This window comes from Mustelus asterias, chromosome 18 (assembly GCF_964213995.1).
Source record: "Mustelus asterias chromosome 18, sMusAst1.hap1.1, whole genome shotgun sequence".
Taxonomy (NCBI): Eukaryota; Metazoa; Chordata; class Chondrichthyes; order Carcharhiniformes; family Triakidae; genus Mustelus; species Mustelus asterias.
This window is the reverse complement of record NC_135818.1, coordinates 15169406-15191358: the sequence shown is the minus strand read 5'-3', so window position 1 is coordinate 15191358 and position 21953 is coordinate 15169406. Positions and strand designations below refer to the sequence as shown.

The following is a 21953-nucleotide window of genomic DNA, read 5'->3' as shown; positions in this document are numbered from 1 at the left end:
ACAGGACAAGTTAAGGTGACATTGCATTTACCAGTCAGTGTGAAAAGACACATAGGTTTCAAAAATTGGCCAATTAACATAAGGTGGGCATTAGGGACGGGCAATCTTGTATTCTGCTGTAAGATGAGGTGCTTCGCTCAGTCTGTGGGCACCAACCTGAGTATAATGGTGGCAGGAAGCGTTGTATTTGCACTGACCAGTGTGGTAGTGATAGTTCTGAGCCTCCCGGAACCATAGGTCAATGATGTCAGAGAGGGACATCGTCCTGGCTGGTGAGGAGTGGTAATTCCAGCCGATCTCCTCCTCCTCTTCTCTCCGAGCCCAGTGGTCCCAGTGTTTCGTGTGGCAGCCTCCGGCCCTCAGCTCTGCCAGTCGGGCGAGCTTCTCACTCCATTCCTGCAGGGGGTGTGGGGGAGGGGGGGTGACAACAGGCAAGGAGGATAAGAGAACGTTTACACTGTTCAGTAAACTCACCATGGCTTCCCCCTTCCAGACGAGATTGAGGACTGCTCTGTCTTGTCAGATAATCGCACTGAACTGCACAGTGTCAAAGGTCAGTAGAGTTCTGTCCTGTTGTCCTGGGCCAATAATTATCCCGCAACCAACATCACTGAAACAGATTCTCTGTTCATTATCACATTACTGTTTGTGGGATCTTGCTGTGCGTAAATTGGCTCCCATGCTTCCTGCATTACAATATTGACTACACTTCAAAAGTATTTCAATGAACATGAAGAGCTTCGGGACATCCCAAGGTTGGGAAAGGTGCTATATAAATGCAAGCTTTTCCTCTCCTGTCAGAGTATGGTAATACCAGTGCCTCAGGGAAGTTGGGCTGTGAGTGCTTAAGACCTTCAAAGATCAAAGAACAGTACAGCACAGGAACAGGCCCTTCGGCCCTTCAAGCCTGCGCCGACCATGATGCCCGACTGAACTAAAACCGTATGCACTTACAGAGTCCGTATCCTTCCATTCCCGTCCTATTCATGTATTTGTCTAGTTGCCCCTTAAATGCCGCTATTGTACCTGCTCCCACCACCTCCCCGGGCAGCGCATTCCAGACATTCACCACCCTCTGTGTAAAAAACTTATCTCGCATATCTCCTCTAAACCTTTCCCCACGCACCTTAAACCCATGTCCCCTAGTACTTGACTTTTCTACCCAAGGAAACAGCATCTGACTATCCACTCTGTCCAGGCCACTCATAATCTTGTAAATCTCTATCAGGCCACCCCTCAACCTCCATCGTTGCAGTGAGAACAAACCGAGTTTATTCAACCTCTTTTCATAGCAAATACCCTCCAGACCAGGCAACATCCTGGTAAACCTCTTCTGTACCCTCTCCAAAGCCTCCACATCCTTCTGACAATGTGGCGACCAGAATTGTACATAATATTCCAAATGAGGCCTAACTAAGCTTCTGTACAGCTGCAACATGAGCTGCTAATTTTTATACTCAATGCCCCGACCAATGAAGGCAAGCATGCCGTATTCCTGTTAAGTTGCTGAGTTTCAATATTGTTGTGTGAAAACCGCTTTTAAATCATTCCCAGTCGCTCTGTTAGTTCCTGAATTCTTGGCCTGGATTTGGTAGCTCAGTGCTCACCTTAATTGCATCGACTCCTTAAGGACATTTGAGTCGCAACTTGTGGTATTTAGGGATCTTTCTCAAGGTGGTGACCTCTGCGGGGGCAGGGGGGGGGGGTAGGGATTGTGGGGGAGGGGGGTGAGGTGGAAGCCACGGTGAGTTGACTGAACAGTGTAAACGCTCTCTTATCCTCCTTGCCTCGCAGGGTAAGCAACAGCGCAGCTCTTCAACCAGTCAGACTGAAGAATCCTGACTGAGTCACGCACTCCCCGAAGACAGAAGATGGCCGCTTGGGAGACCAGGGGAAAGCACTCCTGCTTCTCCAGGCCCACAAGCAGTGCTGTAAAGACACTTACCCTTTTCCTAACACTGTCCCCTCCTGTCCTCAGCAGTCAGGTTTCCCGAGGTCTGAGAAACCCAACCATCCTGGATAAAGCTATTAGTCAGATCCCAACCCTCAATGTAATGTTTAAATGCCCAATCAAGCTCCTGGGCACAGACTCAGGCCTGATCCACCTCCCATAAACCAATTTGTAGGCAGGGCCTAGAATCATAGCATGGTAACCACAGAGACGGCTCTCTGGCCAATCATGGCTTTGCTGACTCTCTGTAGGAGCCACTCAACTAGTCGCACTCCTCTTTCTTTCCAATCAGAAAACTATTCAATTCCCCGTTGAAAACCATACTTTCTCACTGCAGAAAGAAGATACTCCTCATGTTCTCTCCCTTTCCCTTTGCCAATCTCCTTATATCAGTGTCCTCTTCGATCAATGAGACCAGTTTCCCCCTGCCTACTCTGTCTGGGCGGCACGGTGTTACAGCGGTTAGCACTGCTGCCTCACAGCGCCAGGGACCCGGGTTCAACTCCAGCCTCAGGTCACTGTCTATGTGGAGTTGGCACGTTCTCCCCGTGTTTGCGTGGGTTTCCTCCAGGTGGTCCAGTTTCCTCTCACATCCCTAAAGATGTGCAGGTCAAGTTGATTGGCCATGTTCAATTATCTCTTAGTGTCAGGGGGATTAGCGGGGTAAATATGTGGGGTTATGGGGATAGGGCCTGGGTGGGATTGTGGTCAGTGCAGTCTCGATGGGCCGAATAACCTCCTTCTGCTCTGTCGGGATTCTATGATTCTCCTTCTCTCTCGATTTTGGACGTCTCTATCCAATCCCCTCTCAACCTTCACTTCCCCAAGGGGAATTCCACTCCCTCCCTTGTTTCCCCTTGTGGGGAAATCTGGGACTGAGGGGCACAGTTTAACATTTAAGATGGAGATGAGTCGGAATTTTTTCTCTCAAACATTGACAGAATTTTATAGTCCACCATCAACTTCGAGATGGGTCGCCAACTTTTAATTTCCTCCCTTTCCCCCTTCCATTTGTAGATGAGGCCTTTCCTGGTGGATTCTGACATGCTCCCAGTCGGAAGCACACTCTCGCACACTTCCAGCAGGTCTGGATCCAATTCCAAAGAGCCAAATAAAACTCAGCCAGTAAACCGTCGCTTCCGGGAGGTTTACTCTCATCGAAGGACTTGGCAGCCGTAGCTCAGTCCAGAGTTAATGGTTTGACCAGACTCTCCTGCGTACTGGCATGGTGGCATCGTGGTTAGCACCAGTTTCTCCCTGCCTACTCTGTTTGGGTGGCACGGTGTCACAGTGGTTAGCACTGTGCCCCACAGCGCCAGGGACCCGGGTTCAATTCTGGCCTTGGATGACTGTCTGCGTGGAGTTTGCACATTCTCCCCGTGTCTGCGTGGGTTTCCTCCGGGTGCTCCAGTTTCCTCCCACAGTCCAAAGATGTGTGGGTTAGGTTGATTGGCCGTGTTAAATTGACCCTAGTGTCAGGGGGATTAGCAGGGTGAATGTGTGGGATTATGGGAATAGGGCCTGGGTGGGATCGTGGTCGGTGCAGACTTGACAGGCCGAATGGCCTCCTTCTGTACTGTGGGGATTCTATGATTCTAAAACCTCCGTGATGGAGGACAGGAGGGACGGAGCGACAGTGCTTTAGGCAATTTAATCTGGTATCAAAGGATTTGCTGACCCTCTCTCTATATGTCAGACCATGGTGTTGTTTCTGAGCCAGCCTCTCTCTTCAGATAGCTGATTGCAGAGCTCTCTCTTTGTGACCTTTCCCACAACATCAGGTTAAAGTCCAACAGTTTTATTTGGAATCAGGATCTTTCGGAGCGCTGCTGCTTCATCAGGTGAGTGGAGAGGTAGGTTTCACAAACAGGGCATATATAGATAGAGACACAATTATCTTGCAATTGTGTCTGTGTCTATATATGCCGTGAAACCTACCTCTCCACTCGCCTGATAAAGGAGCAGCGCTCCGAAAGCTCGTGATTCCAAATAAACCTGTTGAATTTTAACCTGGTGTTATGAGACTTCTTGCAGTGCCCACCCCAGTCCAACGCCGGCATCTCCACATCTTTGTAACCTTTGGAAGAGGAAATGTGAACATGTCGCATCCTGTTCCAAACCGAGGATTCTGGACCAGAAAATGATTCTGGAAACCAATCCCCCACCCCACCCCACCCCTCTCCTCTCCCCTCCCCCCCCCCCCCCCCCCCCCCGTCCCCCCTCCCCCACCTTCTCTTAAACAGCAAAGAGCGAGACCTGTTGGCAAATCTTCACCTGTTGGAGATCCTCTTTGACATTGACAGCAGCCCGAGCAGATTCTGCGCATCTTTCTGGAGTCGGGACATTGCCTTTTGTTCCTCTCTCGCCTTCTCCAACATCTTTGAGGATGAAGAGCCTCTTGATGTTCACCTTGATTGGTTCCCACCAGTGAATGAAAGACTCATGGCTCTCCAAGCTTTGTTCCCCTTTGAGTTCTTATCATTTCCTGGGATTAACAAACTCACATTCAGCTTCCGTGTCCCCCTGTAATAAGTCTGCGGAGGCAGAAGTTCCTTCACCAATTCCCTTTATTTACAAACTCTAACAGCAGTACACAGAGTGCTATCAGTCAGCCGTCTATCTCTGGGGGTGCCAGAGGATCACAAGTACAAGGCAAAGACTCCCTGATTGGCCCATCAATTAGATCCTTAATAAGGGAGTTCATAATTGGAGTTCATACTCCAATAGGCCAACCTCAATGGCCTGGCTGAAGTCATTACGCCCCTGTTAACCCTCTGGTCTTCCTGTAAATGGTATTCTGAAAATCTGGGCCGATATGTGTGCACAATCGTATAGATTTTCTGTTTTATGAACAGCGTAATGGTTTCTCACCGTGTAACTGTATAGTCACTGTTTATTCAGGGTGGGATTTACTCACTAACTGTACACAGTCAAAGATTCTAAGCTTATTTTACGCTACATGCATGACACTCAGAGCTCGTGTTTTGTTTAATTTACAACACCTCATAGCCCATGTGTTATGCGTGTACATCCCTTCAATCCCTTGTACATTTCTACCTATGTATCATTGCCTGCGTTACTGATGCGCTATTCAGACACGAGGCTTGAAGCTCAGTAAATGAAAGGCTTTTATTTACTGTTAACGAAGCTACCAGAACTTATATACACTATCCCAGACTGAAGGGGTCCCGGCCAGAGCAGGGACTCTTATACCTCTCCCAGGAGGTGGAGCCCGACTGGGATGTGCCACAACACTACAGTACAAAGGTGTAACAACCCCACCCTAACCCAACAGCAACAATAGCACAATCCAACAGTAACATATGTACATCCTTGTAGTCCTGGCCAGCCCCTGGCTCAGCACTATCCAGTGGGAACCAACGATGGTTCACCACATTCACCCCTCCTTTGAAAACAAAGGCCGGCGGGGTACAAAAAGACAGAATACAGTGTCAGCATTCTATAAGTTCAGACGGTCAGGGGGACCGCACCGTCGTTGTGACCTCCTCAATACCGGCGGTGACACCGGAGTAGGCACTTGCGGTGGCGTTCTCCCCAAAACGGCATCCAGCTGTTCTTCCACGGACTCACAGGCCGGTTGACCCTGAGGTGACGGTAGTCCAGGGGATCCTGACACGCCCTGCGGTGGCGACCATCTTCTGGGCTCAGGCAAGCTGTACATGGGAGTAACATGGTTAAGCAATGGTCCCGATGCTGCCCGCGCCGTGTCCGGGGAAGAAATAAGAGATAAAGGGTTTGTTACTGGGGGTATGGGAGCGACAGGGGTTGCTACGTCCCCTGCTGGCGCCAGGTCTTGGATCGAGACCGTGTCCTCTCGCCCGTCAGGGTATGCCACATAGGCATACTGAGGGTTGGCGTGGAGGAGATGGACCTGTTCGACCAACGGGTCGGACTTGCGGGCCCTTACATGTCGCCGCAGGAGGACGGGTCCTGAATACGTCAACCAAGACGGTAATGAGGTCCCCGAGGAAGACTTCCGAGGGAATGAGAACATCCTCTCGTGGGGAGTAGCAATGGTTGCCGTACACAGGAGGGAGCGAATAGAATGGAGCGCATCAGGGAGCACCTCTTGCCAACGGGAGACTGGAAGACCTTTTGACTTCAACGCCAGTAAGACAGCCTTCCAGACTGTAGCATTCTCGCATTCCACCTGTCCATTACCCCTAGGGTTGTAACTCGTGGTCCTACTAGAGGCAATCCCGTATGAGAGCAGGAATTGCCTCAAGTCATCGCTCATGAACGACGAGCCCCTGTCGCTATGAATGTAGCTGGGGTACCCGAACAGGGTAAAAAGATCACGGAATGCCTTGATCACCGTGGCAGCGGATGTATCAGAGCAGGGAACAACAAAAGGGAACCGAGAGTACTCATCAATGATATTGAGGAAGTACACATTCCGATCTGTTGAGGGAAGGGGGCCCTTAAAATCAACACTCAGTCTCTCGAAGGGACGAGTGGCCTTGACTAAATGTGCCCGGTCAGGTCGGTAAAAGTGCGGTTTGCATTCCGCGCAAACCCGGCAGCTCCTTGTTACCGACCTGACGTCCTCCACCGAATAAGGCAGGTTGCGGGCTTTTACAAAGTGGTAGAGCCGAGTGACCCCAGGATGGCACAGGTCATTATGGAGGGCGTGCAAACGGTCCTCCTGTATACTAGCGCATGTTCCACGCGAGAGGGCATCCGAGGGCTCATTGAGCTTCCCTGGACGATACATGATATCGTAGTTATAGGTGGAGAGTTCAATTCTCCACCGCAAGATCTTGTCATTCTTGATCTTGCCCCTCTGCGTGTTGTTAAACATGAACGCCACGGACCGCTGGTCCGTGATCAGGGTTAACCGTTTTCCCGCCAAGTAATGGCGCCAGTGCCTGACGGCCTCCACAATGGCCTGGGCCTCCTTTTCCACCGCTGAATGCCGAATTTCGGGGCCTTGGAGGGTGCGGGAAAAAAATGCGACGGGCCTGCCCGCCTGGTTAAGTGTGGCGGCCAGGACGAAATCAGATGCATCGCTTTCCACCTGAAAGGGGATGGACTCGTCTACAGCGTGCATCGTAGCTTTCGCGATGTCGGCTTTCAATTTATCGAAGGCCAATCGGGCCTCTGGCGTTAAGGTAAAAGTCGTGGACTTAATGAGCGGACGGGCTTTGTCCGCGTAGTTGGGAACCCACTGCGCATAATAAGAGAAGAAGCCTAAGCATCTTCTCAGTGCTTTTGCACTAGTAGGTAAGTGAAGTTCAGAAAGGGGGCGCATACGGTCTGGATCAGGGCCAATGACCCCGTTTTCCACCACGTATCCTAGGATGGCTAAACGGCGCGTACGAAACACACACTTCTCCCTGTTGTAGGTCAAGTTCAGGCGAGATGCAGTGCGTAAGAAGTTCAGGAGGTTTGTGTCGTGGTCCTGCTGGTCATGGCCGCAGATGGTGACGTTATCCAGGTACGGGAAGGTAGCCCGCAGCCCGTTCTGGTCCACCATTCGGTCCATAGCACGCTGGAAGACCGAGACCCCATTGGTGACACCAAAGGGAACCCTGAGAAAATGATACATAGAATCATAGAATCATAGAAACCCTACAGTGCAGAAGGAGGCCATTCGGCCCATCGAGTCTGCACCGACCACAATCCCACCCAGGCCCTACCCCCACATATTTACCCGCTAATCCCTCCAACCTACGCATCTCAGGACTCTAAGGGGCAATTTTTAACCTGGCCAATCAACCTAACCCGCACATCTTTGGACGGCGGCACGGTGGCACAGTGGTTAGCACTGCTGCTTCACAGCTCCAGGGTCCCGGGTTCGATTCCCAGCTCGGGTCACTGTCTGTGTGGAGTTTGCACGTTCTCCCCGTGTCTGCGTGGGTTTCCTCCGGGTGCTCCGGTTTCCTCCCACAGTCCAAAGATGTGCGGTTAGGTTGATTGGCCAGGTTAAAAAAAATTGCCCCTTCGAATCCTAAAATGCGTAGGTTAGAGGGATTAGCGGGTAAAATATGTGGGGGTAGGGCCTGGGTGGGATTGTGGTCGGTGCAGACTCGATGGGCCGAATGGCCTCCTTCTGCACTGTAGGGATTCTATGATTCTATGATTCTATGAAGATCCGATCCTCAGTGCTGTAACGCCTACTTTTAGTCGCGATGGGCTTGCAGCCTGGCACAAGATTCTGGAACAAGGAGGGTGTGGTGATCTTCAGCATCGAGAGGCTGCAGGCGGGGCACATTGGGCAATTTGGAGGCTGCTGCTGTTTTCCCACCGCCAATGAAGGGAGTGGCCCACCGTACTGTAGGATTACACTCCTCAAGTGGACCATGAAGTTTAGTCCGAGAAGTATTGGCGCGCAAAGATACAGCAACACAAGGAGCTTGAAGCGCTCGTAAACTGTGCCTTGTACTTTCAAGGTTACCACGCAACTCCCTAGCACGGCAACAGACCGGGACCTTGATGCCATAGAGATTGTCTGTTTGGCAGGTTGAATCTGGAGTCCACACCGCTTCACAGTGTCTGGGTGGATAAAGCTCTCAGTGCTCCCGCTGTCAAACAGACAATAAATCGCGTGGTTATTTACCTGGATATTCATCATAGATCTGTCGAGTCTATGAGGCTTGGCCTGATCCAGGATGATCGACGCCACCGTTGGTTCATGAGCGCCACTGCAGGCAGCCGAAATCGATGAGGAGGACCCCTGCTGGTCGTTCGTGGTCAGTGTCGACCAACATGGCTGCCCCCATGAATCGCACGTGGGTGAGGGCGCCAAACTCAGCGACCCCTGGTGGTCATACTCCTCCGACTCCGTCGACCGTAATGGCGTCGTCCTGGTCTCGCACGTGGACGAACCCCGCGACGACTTCGACGATGAAGACCCAAGCTCTGAAGAATCGCAGGCCGCACTGCCGTTCCTGGGTTTGGATCGGCACACTTTTGAATAATGCCCTTTTTTACCGCATGCGGTGCACAATACAGCTTTAGCGGGACACTTTTGCCGGGTATGCTTCGCTCCTCCACAGAAGTAGCACCGCGGGCCGCCCGGGGCTGCAGCCGTCGTCTGGCCCGAATGGGAGCACGCCATTACACAGCATTTCGAACCCGAGGGACGAGGAGGGATTTGCTCCTGCCACGTTGTCTCCACGTGGTCCTCCGGATATAAAACTAAGCTCTTGGAAGCCGACTCGAGCATCTCTGCTAACTCGATGGCCTGGGTAAGATTAAGGTTACCCTTCTCCAACAGTTTAGGTCGAATGCCACAAACGCATCTCGGGCGAGGTCGTACATGCTCTGCTCAGCCGACACAGCTTTGCAGTCACAGCCCCTGGCTAGCTGTAGGAGCTCATTGGCATAGTCCTCCATCGTTTCGCCAGACTGCCGTCGTCGAGTGGCTAGGAGGTAACGAGCGTGTATCTTGTTAGGTGGTTTGGTATAGCGCTTCTTTAGAAGCTCGAGGGCCTTAGGATAATTAGTGGCTGCACGGATCGCGAGGTAGACAGTGTCGCTTACCCTCGCATGGAGGACCCGGAGTCTGTCATCATCTGTGGTGATCGCTGCGGAGGCTGCTAGGTAGTCTTCGAAACACTTCAGCCAGTGGTCGAAGGTGTTAGAAGCGCCCACCGCACGTGGATCTAGTGTAAGGCGTTCCGGCTTCAGGATTTGCTCCATACCCTCTCCTTTTTCTTTTCTTCCACGAGAGTTTAACGACAGTAAATAAAATTGATGCGCTACTCAAACACGAGGCCTGATGCTCGGTAAATGAAAGGCTTTTATTTACTGTAATGAAGCAGCCAGTAATTATGTACACTATCCCAGACTGAAGGGGTCCCGGCCAGAGCAGGGACTCTTATACCTCTCCCAGGAGGCGGAGCCCGACTGGGATGTGCCACAACACTACAGTACAAAGGTGTAACAACCCCACCCTAACCCCAACAGCAACAATAGCACAACTCAACAGTAACATATGTACATCCTTGTAGTACTGGCCAGCCCCTGGCTCAGCACTATCCAGTGGGAACCAACGATGGTTCACCACAGCTACATACTGTACATTCTGTGCACTGTACTGTCCATGTGTTATCCCATGTACAATGTGTGTGTTACCCCATGGAAAACACATTCAGCACTTTTGTTATCCTACACGCAACACACTCCAGTCCGTGTACGATCCTACACACAACATGGACTTGATGAAAGCAAATTCTCTGTCAGATTGATTTGTTCCCCCTTTCATCCAGAGTAAACACTTGCCTTTGACTGAGCAAACATCATTCGATTAGTCACGAGTCACCAGCAAGTCTTTCTCCTGCACATCTGTGGTTACAGAGCAATCATCAAACACCTTCATGTCAGATAAGATTCCAGAACCTTCCCTGGCTGTTACAAACTGAATGATCCGGGAAGCGGTTTGAATCATAGAATCCTACAGTACAGAAGGAGGCCATTCGGCCCATCTGCACCGATCACAATCCCACCCAGGCCCTACTTCCGTAACACCACATATTTACCCTGCTAAGCTCCCAACACTAAGGGTCAATTTAGCATGGCCAATCCAACTAGCCTGCATATCTTTGGACTGTGGGAGGAAACCGGAGCACACAGAGGAAACCCACGCAGACACGGGAAGAATGTGCAAACTCCACACAGACAGTGACTCAAGCCAGGAAGCGTATCCGGGTCCCTGGCGCTGTGAGGCAGCAATGCTAACCACTGTGCCACCGTGCCACCTCTTATATTCTGCTTATCCTGAGTTTCACTCCTGTCAGTATTTACGCTTCGGATCAACTTCCTGCCTGCTTTCTTAATGAGCCCTAAAGAGACTAGATTTTGTGGACCAGTGGCTCCCAACTTTTTATGTTTCTATACTTGAAAAATATTTTGAGACAGCCCTCTTATATTCTGTCTACTTCCCATAGCGGTACTTTTGTTTCTAATTTCTCCCTACCCTCTCTCCTGTTTTTTCTTTAACATAAGGGGGATGTGGGGAACAACGTTTTTGCTCAGAGGATGGTGATGGTCTGGAATGCGCTGCCTGGGAGGGTGGTGGATGAGCGCTTGGCGCACCATAACATACAGGGCTATGGGCCACGTGCTGGCAAGTGGGATCAGTTGGACAGGTCAGGGCCTTTCAGGTAACGGTGCGAACTCAATGGGCCGAAGGGTCTGTTCTGCACTGTAGTATTCTGTGATTCTGTGATTCTCCCTGTCTCTCTCGCTCCTCCCAGGATTTTTGCACCCTTTTGAAGTTGTTGCTTTTTGTGTGGGGACGCATGGGGCTTTTGCCTTTAGCTCCCAGTCCCGTTGGTCACGTGCATGGGCCTGACCAGCGTAAAAAATCTAAACCGCGCACGGGTGGCTCTTTCCCAGCTGGCGCATGTGCGGGAGGCCCAAGGTTCGGCAGGTCTTGGAGATGACAATCGGAGAGCTGAAGATGAAGTTCAGTTTTTGTTTAGTTATCTGAATTGTGAATCATCTGGAATCTTTTCTCACTGCACACTGGGTGGGGCGGAGAGGGGGGGGGAGGGGGGCGGGGTGGTGGGGGTTCTTCACGGCACACTGGCGCACCACAACACACTGTCGGAAGCCACTGATATAGACCATGATGCAACCTGCTCTTCAAGAGATGAAGATAAATTCAAAACAGATTGCACGGTGGCACAGTGTTTGGCACTGCTGCCTCACAGCGCCAGGGTCCCGGGCTCGATTCCCGGCTCGGGTCACTGTCTGTGCGGAGTTTGCACTTTCTCCACGTGTCTGCGTGGGTTTCCTCCGGGTGCTCCGGTTTCTTCCCACAGTCCAAAGACGTGCTGGTTAGGTGCATTGGCCATGCTCAATTCTCTCTCAGTGTACCCGAACAGGAGTGTGGCGACTAGGGGATTTTTACAGTAACTTCATTGCAGTGTTAATGTAAGCTGACTTGTGGTACAAGTTCATTCAAATGCAAATTGGATAGATTTAATTCAGAAAATAATATGAAGGGATGCAGCATGTATGTAATTTGAGACACGGGCTGCGATTCTCCCATCCGGCTGTGCCGACCCCCTCCCCCTCCTGCTAAAATAAATTAGCGCATTGGACTGGGAGACTGTCGCATTGGCAAATCCGCGGGGTTCCCCGTGCTGGAAATCAGTGGGAGGCGCAAAGACCATTAACATGGTCATTTTAATCTCATTTAAATTAAATTCAGTAAGTAGTCTCACAACACCAGGTTAAATTTGGTAGCATGAGCTTTCGGAGCGCTGCTCCTTTATCAGGTGAGTCTTACAGTTCTTACTGTGTCTACCCCAGTCCAACGCCGGCAACTCCACATCTTAAATTAAATTAGCAGCCCCGGGACTGAATTTTCCGGGCCCGCTGGTATCTCCCTCCCCACCAGAGTGGTTCACTCCAGGAGGGATGACTATAGCTCCCCACTTTCGGGGAACTAACGTTCCAATCCCGCTGCAGTGAAGGGGGGGGGCAATTGGGGCCCCTCCAGAGGGTCGGGTGGCGGGGAGAGTTGGTGCCCCCTGGCCTTTGGCACCCTGGCAGTGCCAGCCTGTGCCCCCTCGTACTGCCCAAGGGACAAAGTGCCCATGCCCAGGGGGCAGCTTGGCACTGCCCAACCAGCATTGGGCAGTGCCAAGGGGGTGACGCCAATTGGGGGTGGGCCATGTTGGGAGGGGCCTGATGGGGCAGGGCCTAGGGGGCAATCAGTGAGGGTGGGGGGGGGGGGGTCCTGCTGCCAGTCTGCACAGGGATCAGTGGGGGAAGAAGGGAGGCCAGCGATCGGGGCGGGCTGGGTGTGGGCGCTCAGTTGGGTGGGTCAGCCTGCTGGTGGGGTGGGGTTGGCACAGTGGGGGAAGGGGATCAGCATTGCAGGGGGGGTGGGGGGAGGGACTGTGTGGGGGGGGGGTTACTGTCGGGGGAGGGAATCGGTGTGGGGAGGGCTGGAGGTTGGGTCGGGGTGGTCGGGACTGGGCCCGGGGATGGTCGGGGGGCCGACGATCGGGCTTGGGGGGTGGGGGGGAGAGCTGGCGTCACGGGAGGCCATCAGTGTGGGGCCACTGCACATGCACCAATCTCAGCACTGACAGATCGGCACATGCACAGTCGCCCACTCAGCACGCTGATTCCAGCCTCTCCAGCGGGGATAGGTCCCGCTCCCTGGTTTTTAACGATATTCGCGCTGGTGACCTCTGCACGGAGTGTGGGAGATTCTTCTCTGAACTCCCACTGAAAAAACCAGCGTGAATTACTCCAGTTTTCCCGCCAAGTCGACATTTTTTGGGGAGAATTCCGCCCATGATTTGTGGCGAGTATCGATTGCTTGGGAGAACATGTGGCTTTGGACCAACGTCACCTGAAGAGTCAATGGGACCTGCAGTTCCACCAATCCCAGCAGCCCCGCAAATACTTAATGCTCAGTGGGGCGTTAATGGGTGGTGGATGAGATCACTGACCCCGTCTGTTTAAGTTTAAAGTTAATTTATTAGTGTCACAAGTAGGCTTACATTAACACTGTAATGAAGTTACTATGAAAATCTCCTAGTCGCCACACTCCGGTGCCTGTTCGGGTACACTGAGGGAGAATTTAGCACGGCCAATGCACCTAACCAGCACGTCTTCCGGACTGTGGGAGAGCATCTGGAGGAAACCCACACAGATACGGGCAGAACATGCAAACTCCACACAGACAGTGACCCAAGCCGAGAATCAAACCCGGGTCCCTGGGGCTGTGAGGCAGCAGTGCTAACCACTGGACCACCGTGCCGCCCCACCCTCAACTGAGTTGCTTCTGAGCAAAGCCCTTGCAATTTGTTGAGGTCCTTCCCTCTTATCTTCAATGTTGGTCTTTTTAATTATACTCTTGGCTCCCGCTTCTCAGTGTCTCTCAATCCCAAGGCAGCTGCGAGAGACACCACGCAGCCAAAGAATTATAATTGAACAGCATCCCCGAGTATTTCCTTGGTTTTGTTCCCACACTGCGGTCGCCCCCTCTACTCGAGCCAGGATTTCTGTTGCATTTCTGGGGCTATTGCAACAAAGGTTCATGTCCCATGTCTTTGTTAAATAAAGCAAAACTTAACACACACCGGTCCTTCCTGTACCTTTTTCTGGAGCAGCTGTTGACATTTCTCCAAAGCTTGTCTCCAGTTGTTGCCTATCTCAAGGAAGATGGGAAGACAAGCAGGCTTGATTGTCTCAAAGGCCTTTCCTCTTTACATATATCTTTCCTTGATCCTGCATCATTGACTGATATTATTTCCATCCCTTCCCCAAGTGATCAGTGCCCGCCAATGGGGTTCGTTACTAGATTACGGCCAGACTTTGTGAGAAGGGACATCTCTACGCTTATCTTCCTATTAGACCTTTCTGCAGGGCTTCTCTCTTGCAAAGAAGGAGTCACTTGGCCTAAAGAACTTTTGCATTCCTCAGGCCCTACAAGTACAACAGAACTGGTGCCAACACAACATGTGATGACCGGAACCTTGTGTTCCCTTTTGGTCTCTGCGTTGCTTGCCAGGTTGCTGGATGGATTTGCACGGATCGCTGTAGGTGCCAGGGGAGATCCAGTACTAGTCCATGCATAACAACTAAGAATCATGGAATCCGACAGAAGGAGGCCATTCGGCCCATCAAGTCTCCACCGACCACAATTCCGCCCACGTCCCATCCCCATAACCCCATGCAGTTACCCTAGCTAGTCCCCCTGACATTCAGGGGCAATTTAACATGGCGAATCCACCCAACCCGCACATCTTTGGACTGTGGGAGGAAACGGGAGCACCCGGAGGAAACCCACGCAGACACCGGGAGAACGTGCAAACTCCACACAGTGACCCAAGCCGGGAATTGAACCCGGATCCCTGGCGTTGTGAGGCAGCAGTGCTAACCACTGTGCCACTGTGCCGCCCTGGCAGTCACAATTAGTCCTGACTCCATTACACCTTACACCTAATCTTGCCACTTTACACAGGGTGGCACAATGGTTAGTGCCAGGGACCCGGGTTCGATTCCTGGCTTGGGTCACTGTCTGTGCAGAGTCAGCAATCGGGGCGCCCCAGGGGGTCGGGCGGTGGGGGGGAGTGCCCCCTGGGCATGGGCACCCTGGCAGTGCCAGCCTGTGCCCCCTGGTACTGCCCAGGGGGCAAAGTGCCCATGCCTGGGGGGCATCTTGGCACTGCCCCCCGGGCATCAGGCTGGGCCAAGGGGGCGGGGCCTATTGTGGACGGGGCCAAGGGGTGATCAGTGGGGGTGGGGGGCCTGCTGCCAATCTGCATTGGGATCGGTCTGGGATGGAGGAAGGGCAATGATTAGAGCGGGCCGGCGGGCGGGAGGTGGGGGGGGCGGGGGGGGGGGGTCTGCCGGGGGTGGGGGAGGCCTGCCTCCCGGGGTCTCGGGCTGGCCAGCAAATGGGGAGACTGATAGATCAGGATCACTGCGCATGCGCAGAGTTCCGGAACTGTCAGACTCCGGTGCAAATAGGCCCCGCCTCCCCTGGGCTTTTAGTGAGATTCACGACTGGGACCTCTGCAATGATGTGGAGATGCCGGCATTGGACTGGGGTAAACACAGTAAGAAGTCTAACAACACCAGGTTAAAGAAGGTTTAACCTGGTGTTGTAAGACTTCTTACCTCTGCAATGCACAGAGTGCGGAGATTCAGGTGAAAAGCTGAACTGACAAAACAGTTGGTATCTAGAACAGTTTTTATTGGACGTGTTGAACTTCGATACCACAAGCTGATTAGCCTCTGTGTGCCTATCTCTTCATGGAAATCATCTCTGTTGGAAAAGTGAATTATCCAGCATCGGTTTTCAACCTGCAAAGTGATACACCATCTGAATAATGAGAGTGAGCTAACAGAGGTCATTAAAATTCTAAAAGGTTTTGATCGAGTGGATAGAGAGACAATGTTTTCTCTGGTGGGGAAGAGCATAACTCGGGCCTGTCAATTTAAGATGGTCACCAAGAAATCAGATTGTGAATTCAGAAGGAACCCCTTTAGCCAAAGTGTGATGAGAATGTGGAACTCACTCCCACAGCGAGGGGTTGAAGTGAATAGGTGGCCAGGTGGTTAGCACTGCTGCCTCACAGAGCTGGGCAGCTGGGTTCAATTCCAGCCTCGGCTCACTGTCTGGGTGAAGTTTGCATGTTCTCCCCGTGTCTGCGTGGGTTTCCTCCAGGTGCTCCGGTTTCCTCCCACACTCCAAAGATGTGCGGGTTAGGTGGATTGGTCATGCTAAATTGCCCCTTAGTGTCAGGAGGACAAGAGTAAATATGTGGGGTTACGGGGATAGGGCCTGGTTGGGATTGTTGTCAGTTCAGGCTCGATGGGCCAAATGGCCTCTTATTGCACTGTAGGGATTCTACGATACTATGGGTGCCAATGCATTTAAGGGGAAAGTGGAAAAGCATTGAAATCATAGAAACCCTACTGTACAGAAAGAGGCCATTCGGCCCATCGAGTCTCCACCGACCACAATCCCACCCAGGCCCTACCCCCATATATTTTACCCACTAATCCCTCTAATCTATGCATCCCAGGACACTAAGGGGCAATTTTAGCATAGCCAATCAACCTAACCCGCACATCTTTGGATTGTGGGAGGAAACTGGAGCTCCCGGAGGAAACCCACGCAGACACGAGGAGAATGTGCAAACTCCACACAGACAGTGACCCAAGCCGGGAATCGAACCCAGGTCCCTGGAGCTGTGAAGCAGCAGTGCTAACCACTGTGCTACCGTGCCGCCCAAGGAAGAACAACAGGGTTACAATGATAGAGATAGGAGAAACCCGTAGAATCCCTACAGTGCAGAGGGAGGCCATTCAGCCGATCGGGTCTGCACTGACTCTCCGCAACAGCAACTTACCCAGGCCCAAATCCCCGCCCTATCCCTGTAATCCAGCACATTTCCCATGGCCAATCCCTCTAACCCACATATCTTGGGACACTAAGGGACAATTTAGCATGGCCAATCCACCTAACCTGCACATCATTAAACACTAAAGGGCAATTTAGCATGGCCAATCCACCCTAACCTGCACATTTTTGGAGTGTGGGAGAAAACTGGAGCACCCGGAGGAAACCCACACAGACACGGGGTGAATGTGCAAACTCCACACAGACAGTCGGGAATCGAACCCGGGTCCCTGGCGCTGTGAGGCAGCAGTGCTAACCACTGTGCCAGCGGGCCACTGTTACACTCAGTGTAGAAAGGGAACAAGGATAGTTTGTTAGCGTTATGGTGGACCAAGCTCAGAGTCACAGATCCCGATCACAGGCTGCCAAAGAGTGGGATTGTTGGGAGGAGTTCCCACGGTTGGTGTGTGAGAAGATAACAGCTGGGAGGGAGACAGATGTTCATTGTTTATCTGGATAGTGTTGAACTGTGGAACTGTTTTTGTAGGCCGAGAAAACCACCTGTTTGAAGATAGACGCGATCCACAAAATAAAAAGCACTGAGGACCATAACCCAGTCCCAAACTCTTAACCCTTTGAGGACCGCGGTCAGGCAGATTAGCAGAGGGGGTTAATATATCATTTCCTAACTCCTCCTGCCAACATCTTCTGATATGAGAGGAGACAACAGCTGGTTCAAGGCTGTTGCAGAAGCAATCCAGCCAGGTTATAAATACACGGGGAGGCCTGTAGTTTTGGTTACCTGGCAGCTGAAAGGACATCGCAAAACAGTGAATAGAAAAGGAATCTGTTCACCCAATTAAACTGTCTGGTGATAAAAATCACTACAAATATTCCCAGTAAATGTCATTCATTGGGCCAAAGTTTCCGAGCTTGAGGAGAAACAAAATTAAAACAACATTTTTCACTGGTGTTCCAAGGGAATGTCCCTCCATGTGATCAGAGGGATTACGGATATAGTACCATACGGATATTAAAAGCTCAGAGTTACAGTGACAGGGACAGCTGGTGTAAGGGTGCAGTACAAACACACAGCTCCCCATCTCCCACAAGCACGTGAGGCAGAATGAAACTCTGATGTGAGGTATTCCCCGATTCATGCGAAGGTTTGACATTGTCGGGCTGTGCGGTTCTTTTCACCATCTGGTTCAGGTCTGACACCCAATCCCGGGCAACACCCCCAGCACATCTTTGGACTGTAGGAGGAAACCAGAGCACCCGGAGGAAACCCACACAGACAAGGGGAGAACGTGCAGACTCCACACAGAGAGTGACCCGAGGCCAGAATCGAAACCAGGTCCCTGGCACTGTGAGGAAGCAGTGCTAACCACTGTGCCACCGTGCCACCCTTCTGTACAATGTCTCCTTCTGCGCCATATTTATCCATCCACCAACATTATACCTGGCCGTGATCACACTGCCATTTGTGGGATCTTGCTGTTCTCGAATTGGCTGCTGCGTACCTAATATTATAAGAGTGGCTACACATGAAAAGTATTTAATTGATTGTAAAGCAATTTGGGAGCTCCTGACTTTGTGAAAGACAAATATAAACACAACTCTTCCTTTCCGGTGTACGCTCAGTGAGGGATGGAGCTCTTTCTCTGCTGCTGCCTGATGTACTGGAACTTCCAATCCAAGACTGGTCCAACGTGAGAAAACACAACTTGTGCTGCCCTGACTCCCCACATTAACCTTGTGGTTCCTCCCACGTCCAAACACCCCAGCCTCCATCGAATATCTCTGTGTTACAATCAAGCCCCCATTCAACCGCTCACAATCCAACCCACTGTCACTGAGGACAATCCCACTGGTTGCTCCTCCCTCCCTCGACATTATCCCCCTCCCTCGACATTATCCCCCTCCCTCGACACTATCTCCCTCCCTCGACACTATCCCCCTCCCTCGACACTATCCCCCTCCCTCAACACTATCCCCCTCCCTCGACACTATCCCCCTCCCTCGACATTATCCCCCTCCCTCGACACTATCCCCCTCGACACTATCTCCCTCAACACTATCTCCCTCCCTCAACACTATCCCCCTCCCTTGACACTAAGTCCCTCCCTCAGCACAATCTCCCATCCCCAGCTCTGCCTCGGTTCTGCCTCCCTCACTAAGCTCTCCCTCCACCCTCACCTTTTACAGATGCAACATAGAAAGCATTCTTTCCGGATGTATCACAGCTTGGTATGGCTCCTGCTCTGCCCAAGACTGCAAGGAACTACAAAAGGTCACGAATGTAGTCCAATCCATCACGCAAACCAGCCTCCCATCTATTGACTCTGTCTACACTTCCCGCTGTCTCGGAAAAGCAGTCAGCATAATTAAGGACCCCACGCACCCCAGACATTCTCTCTCCCACCTTCTTCCGTCAGTAAAAAGTTACAAAAGTCTGAGGTCACGTACCAACCGACTCAAGAACATAGAACATAGAACATTACAGCGCAGTACAGGCCCTTCGGCCCTCGATGTTGCGCCGACCAGTGGTACCAATCTAAAGCCCCTCTAATCTACACTATTCCAATATCATCCATATGTTTATCCAATAACCACTTGAACGCTCTCAACGTTGACGAGTCCACCACTGTTGCAGGCAGGGCATTCCACGCCCTTACTACTCTCTGAGTAAAGAACCTACCTCTAACATCTGTCCTATATCTCTCACCCCTCAATTTAAAGCTATGTCCCCTCGTGCTAGCCAACACCATCCGAGGAAAAAGGCTCTCACTATCCACCCTATCTAATCCTCTGATCATCTTGTATGCCTCTGTTAAGTCACCTCTTAACCTTCTTCTCTCTAACGAAAACAACCTCAAGCCCCTCAGCCTTTCCTCAAACGATTTTCCCACCATACCAGGCAACATCCTGGTAAATCTCCTCTGCACCCTTTCCAACACTTCCACATCTTTCCTATAATACGGCGACCAGAACTGTACACAAGAACAGCTTCTTCCCTGCTGCTGTCAGACTTTTGAATGGACCTACCTTGCATTAAGTTGATCTTTCTCTGCACCCTAGCAATGACTGTAACACTACATTCTGCACTCTCTCCTTTCCTTCTCCTCTATGTACTCTATGAATGGTATCCTTTGTCTTTATAGCGCAAGAAACAATACTTTTCACTGTATACTAATACACGTGACAACAATAAATCAAATCAGCTCACCCTGCCACCCTCCCACCACCCAGCTCTCCCTCCCTCAGCTCTGCCTACCTCATTCGGCTGTTTTCTCTCCCTCGCCTCTCCCTCCCTCGCCTCTCCCTTGCTCGCCTCTCCCTACCTCGGCTCTCCCTCCCTTGTCTCTCCCTTGCTCGTCTCTCCCTCCCTCAGTTCTTGCTCCCTCGCCTCTCCCTCCCTCGCCTCTCCCTCCCTCGGTTCTTGCTACCTCGCCTCTCCCTCCCTCGCCTCTCCCTCCCTCACCTCTCCCTCCCTCGCCTCTCCCTCCCTCGCCTCTCCCTCCCTCGCCTCTCCCTCCCTCGCCTCTCCCTCCCTCGCCTCTCCCTCCCTCACCTCTCCCTCCCTCGTCTGTCCCTCCCTCGCCTCTCCCTCCCTCGTCTGTCCCTCCCTCACCTCTCCCTCCCTCGCCTCTCCCTCCCTCGCCTCTCCCTCCCTCACCTCTCCCTCCCTCGCCTCTCCCTCCCTCGTCTGTCCCTCCCTCACCTCTCCCTCCCTCGCCTCTCCCTCCCTCGCCTCTCCCTCCCTCACCTCTCCCTCCCGCGCCTCTCCCTCCCTCGCCTCTCCCTCCCTCGCCTCTCCCTCCCTCGCCTCTCCCTCCCTCACCTCTCCCTCCCTCGTCTGTCCCTCCCTCGCCTCTCCCTCCCTCGTCTGTCCCTCCCTCACCTCTCCCTCCCTCGCCTCTCCCTCCCTCGCCTCTCCCTCCCTCACCTCTCCCTCCCTCGTCTCTCCCTCCCTCGTCTCTCCCTCCCGCGCCTCTCCCTCCCTCGCCTCTCCCTCCCTCACCTCTCCCTCCCTCGTCTCTCCCTCCCTTGGCTCTTCCTCCCTCGGTTCTCCCTCCATCAGCTCACTCTCCCTCTCTCGGCCCTCTTGCAATGTACAGGCTCTCACACTGCAAGTTCAGTGTCACTGCTGTTTAGTGCTACTTTCCCTCACTATTTGACCTTGCTGGCAAGCTGCGAAGGGAGCTGTGTTCCTTCGCTTACATCTCGGCCTAAAACAACATAGGTGTTACCCTATCACAGTAACAGTGTCGCGGAGTCAGACCCTGAATCCTGAAGTACCTTTTACATCAAGGTCTCAAAAAAAATGATCGGTCAGATTGGAGAAGGAAGCTTTTACCCTTGTCCTCCCTGCGAGTTGCTATCACAAAAACAAAGAGGGTTTTTTAAAATAAAATATTTACAGGCTGCCTCAAGATGCCAGTTCAAAAGCTGGCTAGACTTCGAGGCTCGTTTAAAGGGTATCAAAGGACAAAGTGTCTGAAAGACTTAACATTATTAAAGAAAGTAACTCCTAAGGACTGGTTATAATCACCTGCAAACCCCATCGCCCAGGGCAGTGTTTATATTTTAAAGTTTATTCGTTAGAGTTACAAGTAGGCTTACATTAACACTGCAATGAAGTTATTGTGAAAATCCCCTAGTTGCCCACTCCTGCGCCTGTTCGGTACACAGAGAGAGAATTTAGCATGGCCAATGTACCTAACCAGTATTGTCCACACAGTGGTCACATTCACCTCCAACCCCATCGCTCATGGAAGCAGTTGTAACAGCACCCAAAACGCATTCCTATTGGCTGTGCCTCGAATCAGCTCATTGAAACCCCCTCCCCCCAACGAACCATCCCATTTGCGGAAATTATATCCAATCCCAGCACAAGAAAAACTTGCATTGACGTAGCACCTTTAGTACATTAAAATGTCCTCAAGGCATTGCCCCGTGGAATGAACCAGCGAATTACTATCACTTATTTTGTTTTGCTGAAAGAGATGCAGCATGTGTACATGTCCTTTCTATTAACAAAATAGGTGATAGCTATTGGCTGATGCATTCCAAAAGGCAATGCTTTGACCAATCAGAGTCAAGCTGCTTGGTTTAAATTTCAAGCAATTCCCGGCAGTTAATTCTCAGTCACCATCA

General features: G+C 51.8%; 1 protein-coding gene across 2 annotated transcripts in view; it reads right to left on the bottom strand.

Moving 5' to 3' along the window:
• Positions 1–21953, bottom strand: part of LOC144506969 (C-type lectin domain family 18 member A-like) — a 59958-nt gene that overhangs the window by 18586 nt on the left and 19419 nt on the right. Inside the window, exon 3 of one of the 2 annotated variants that reach the window (XM_078233440.1) lies at positions 157–396. The exons of the other annotated variant lie outside the window; for it this stretch is intronic. Within the exon in view, the coding sequence (XP_078089566.1) occupies positions 157–396 (240 nt within the window). The remainder of the gene's footprint in view (positions 1–156; positions 397–21953) is intronic. 2 annotated transcript variants of the gene reach the window in all.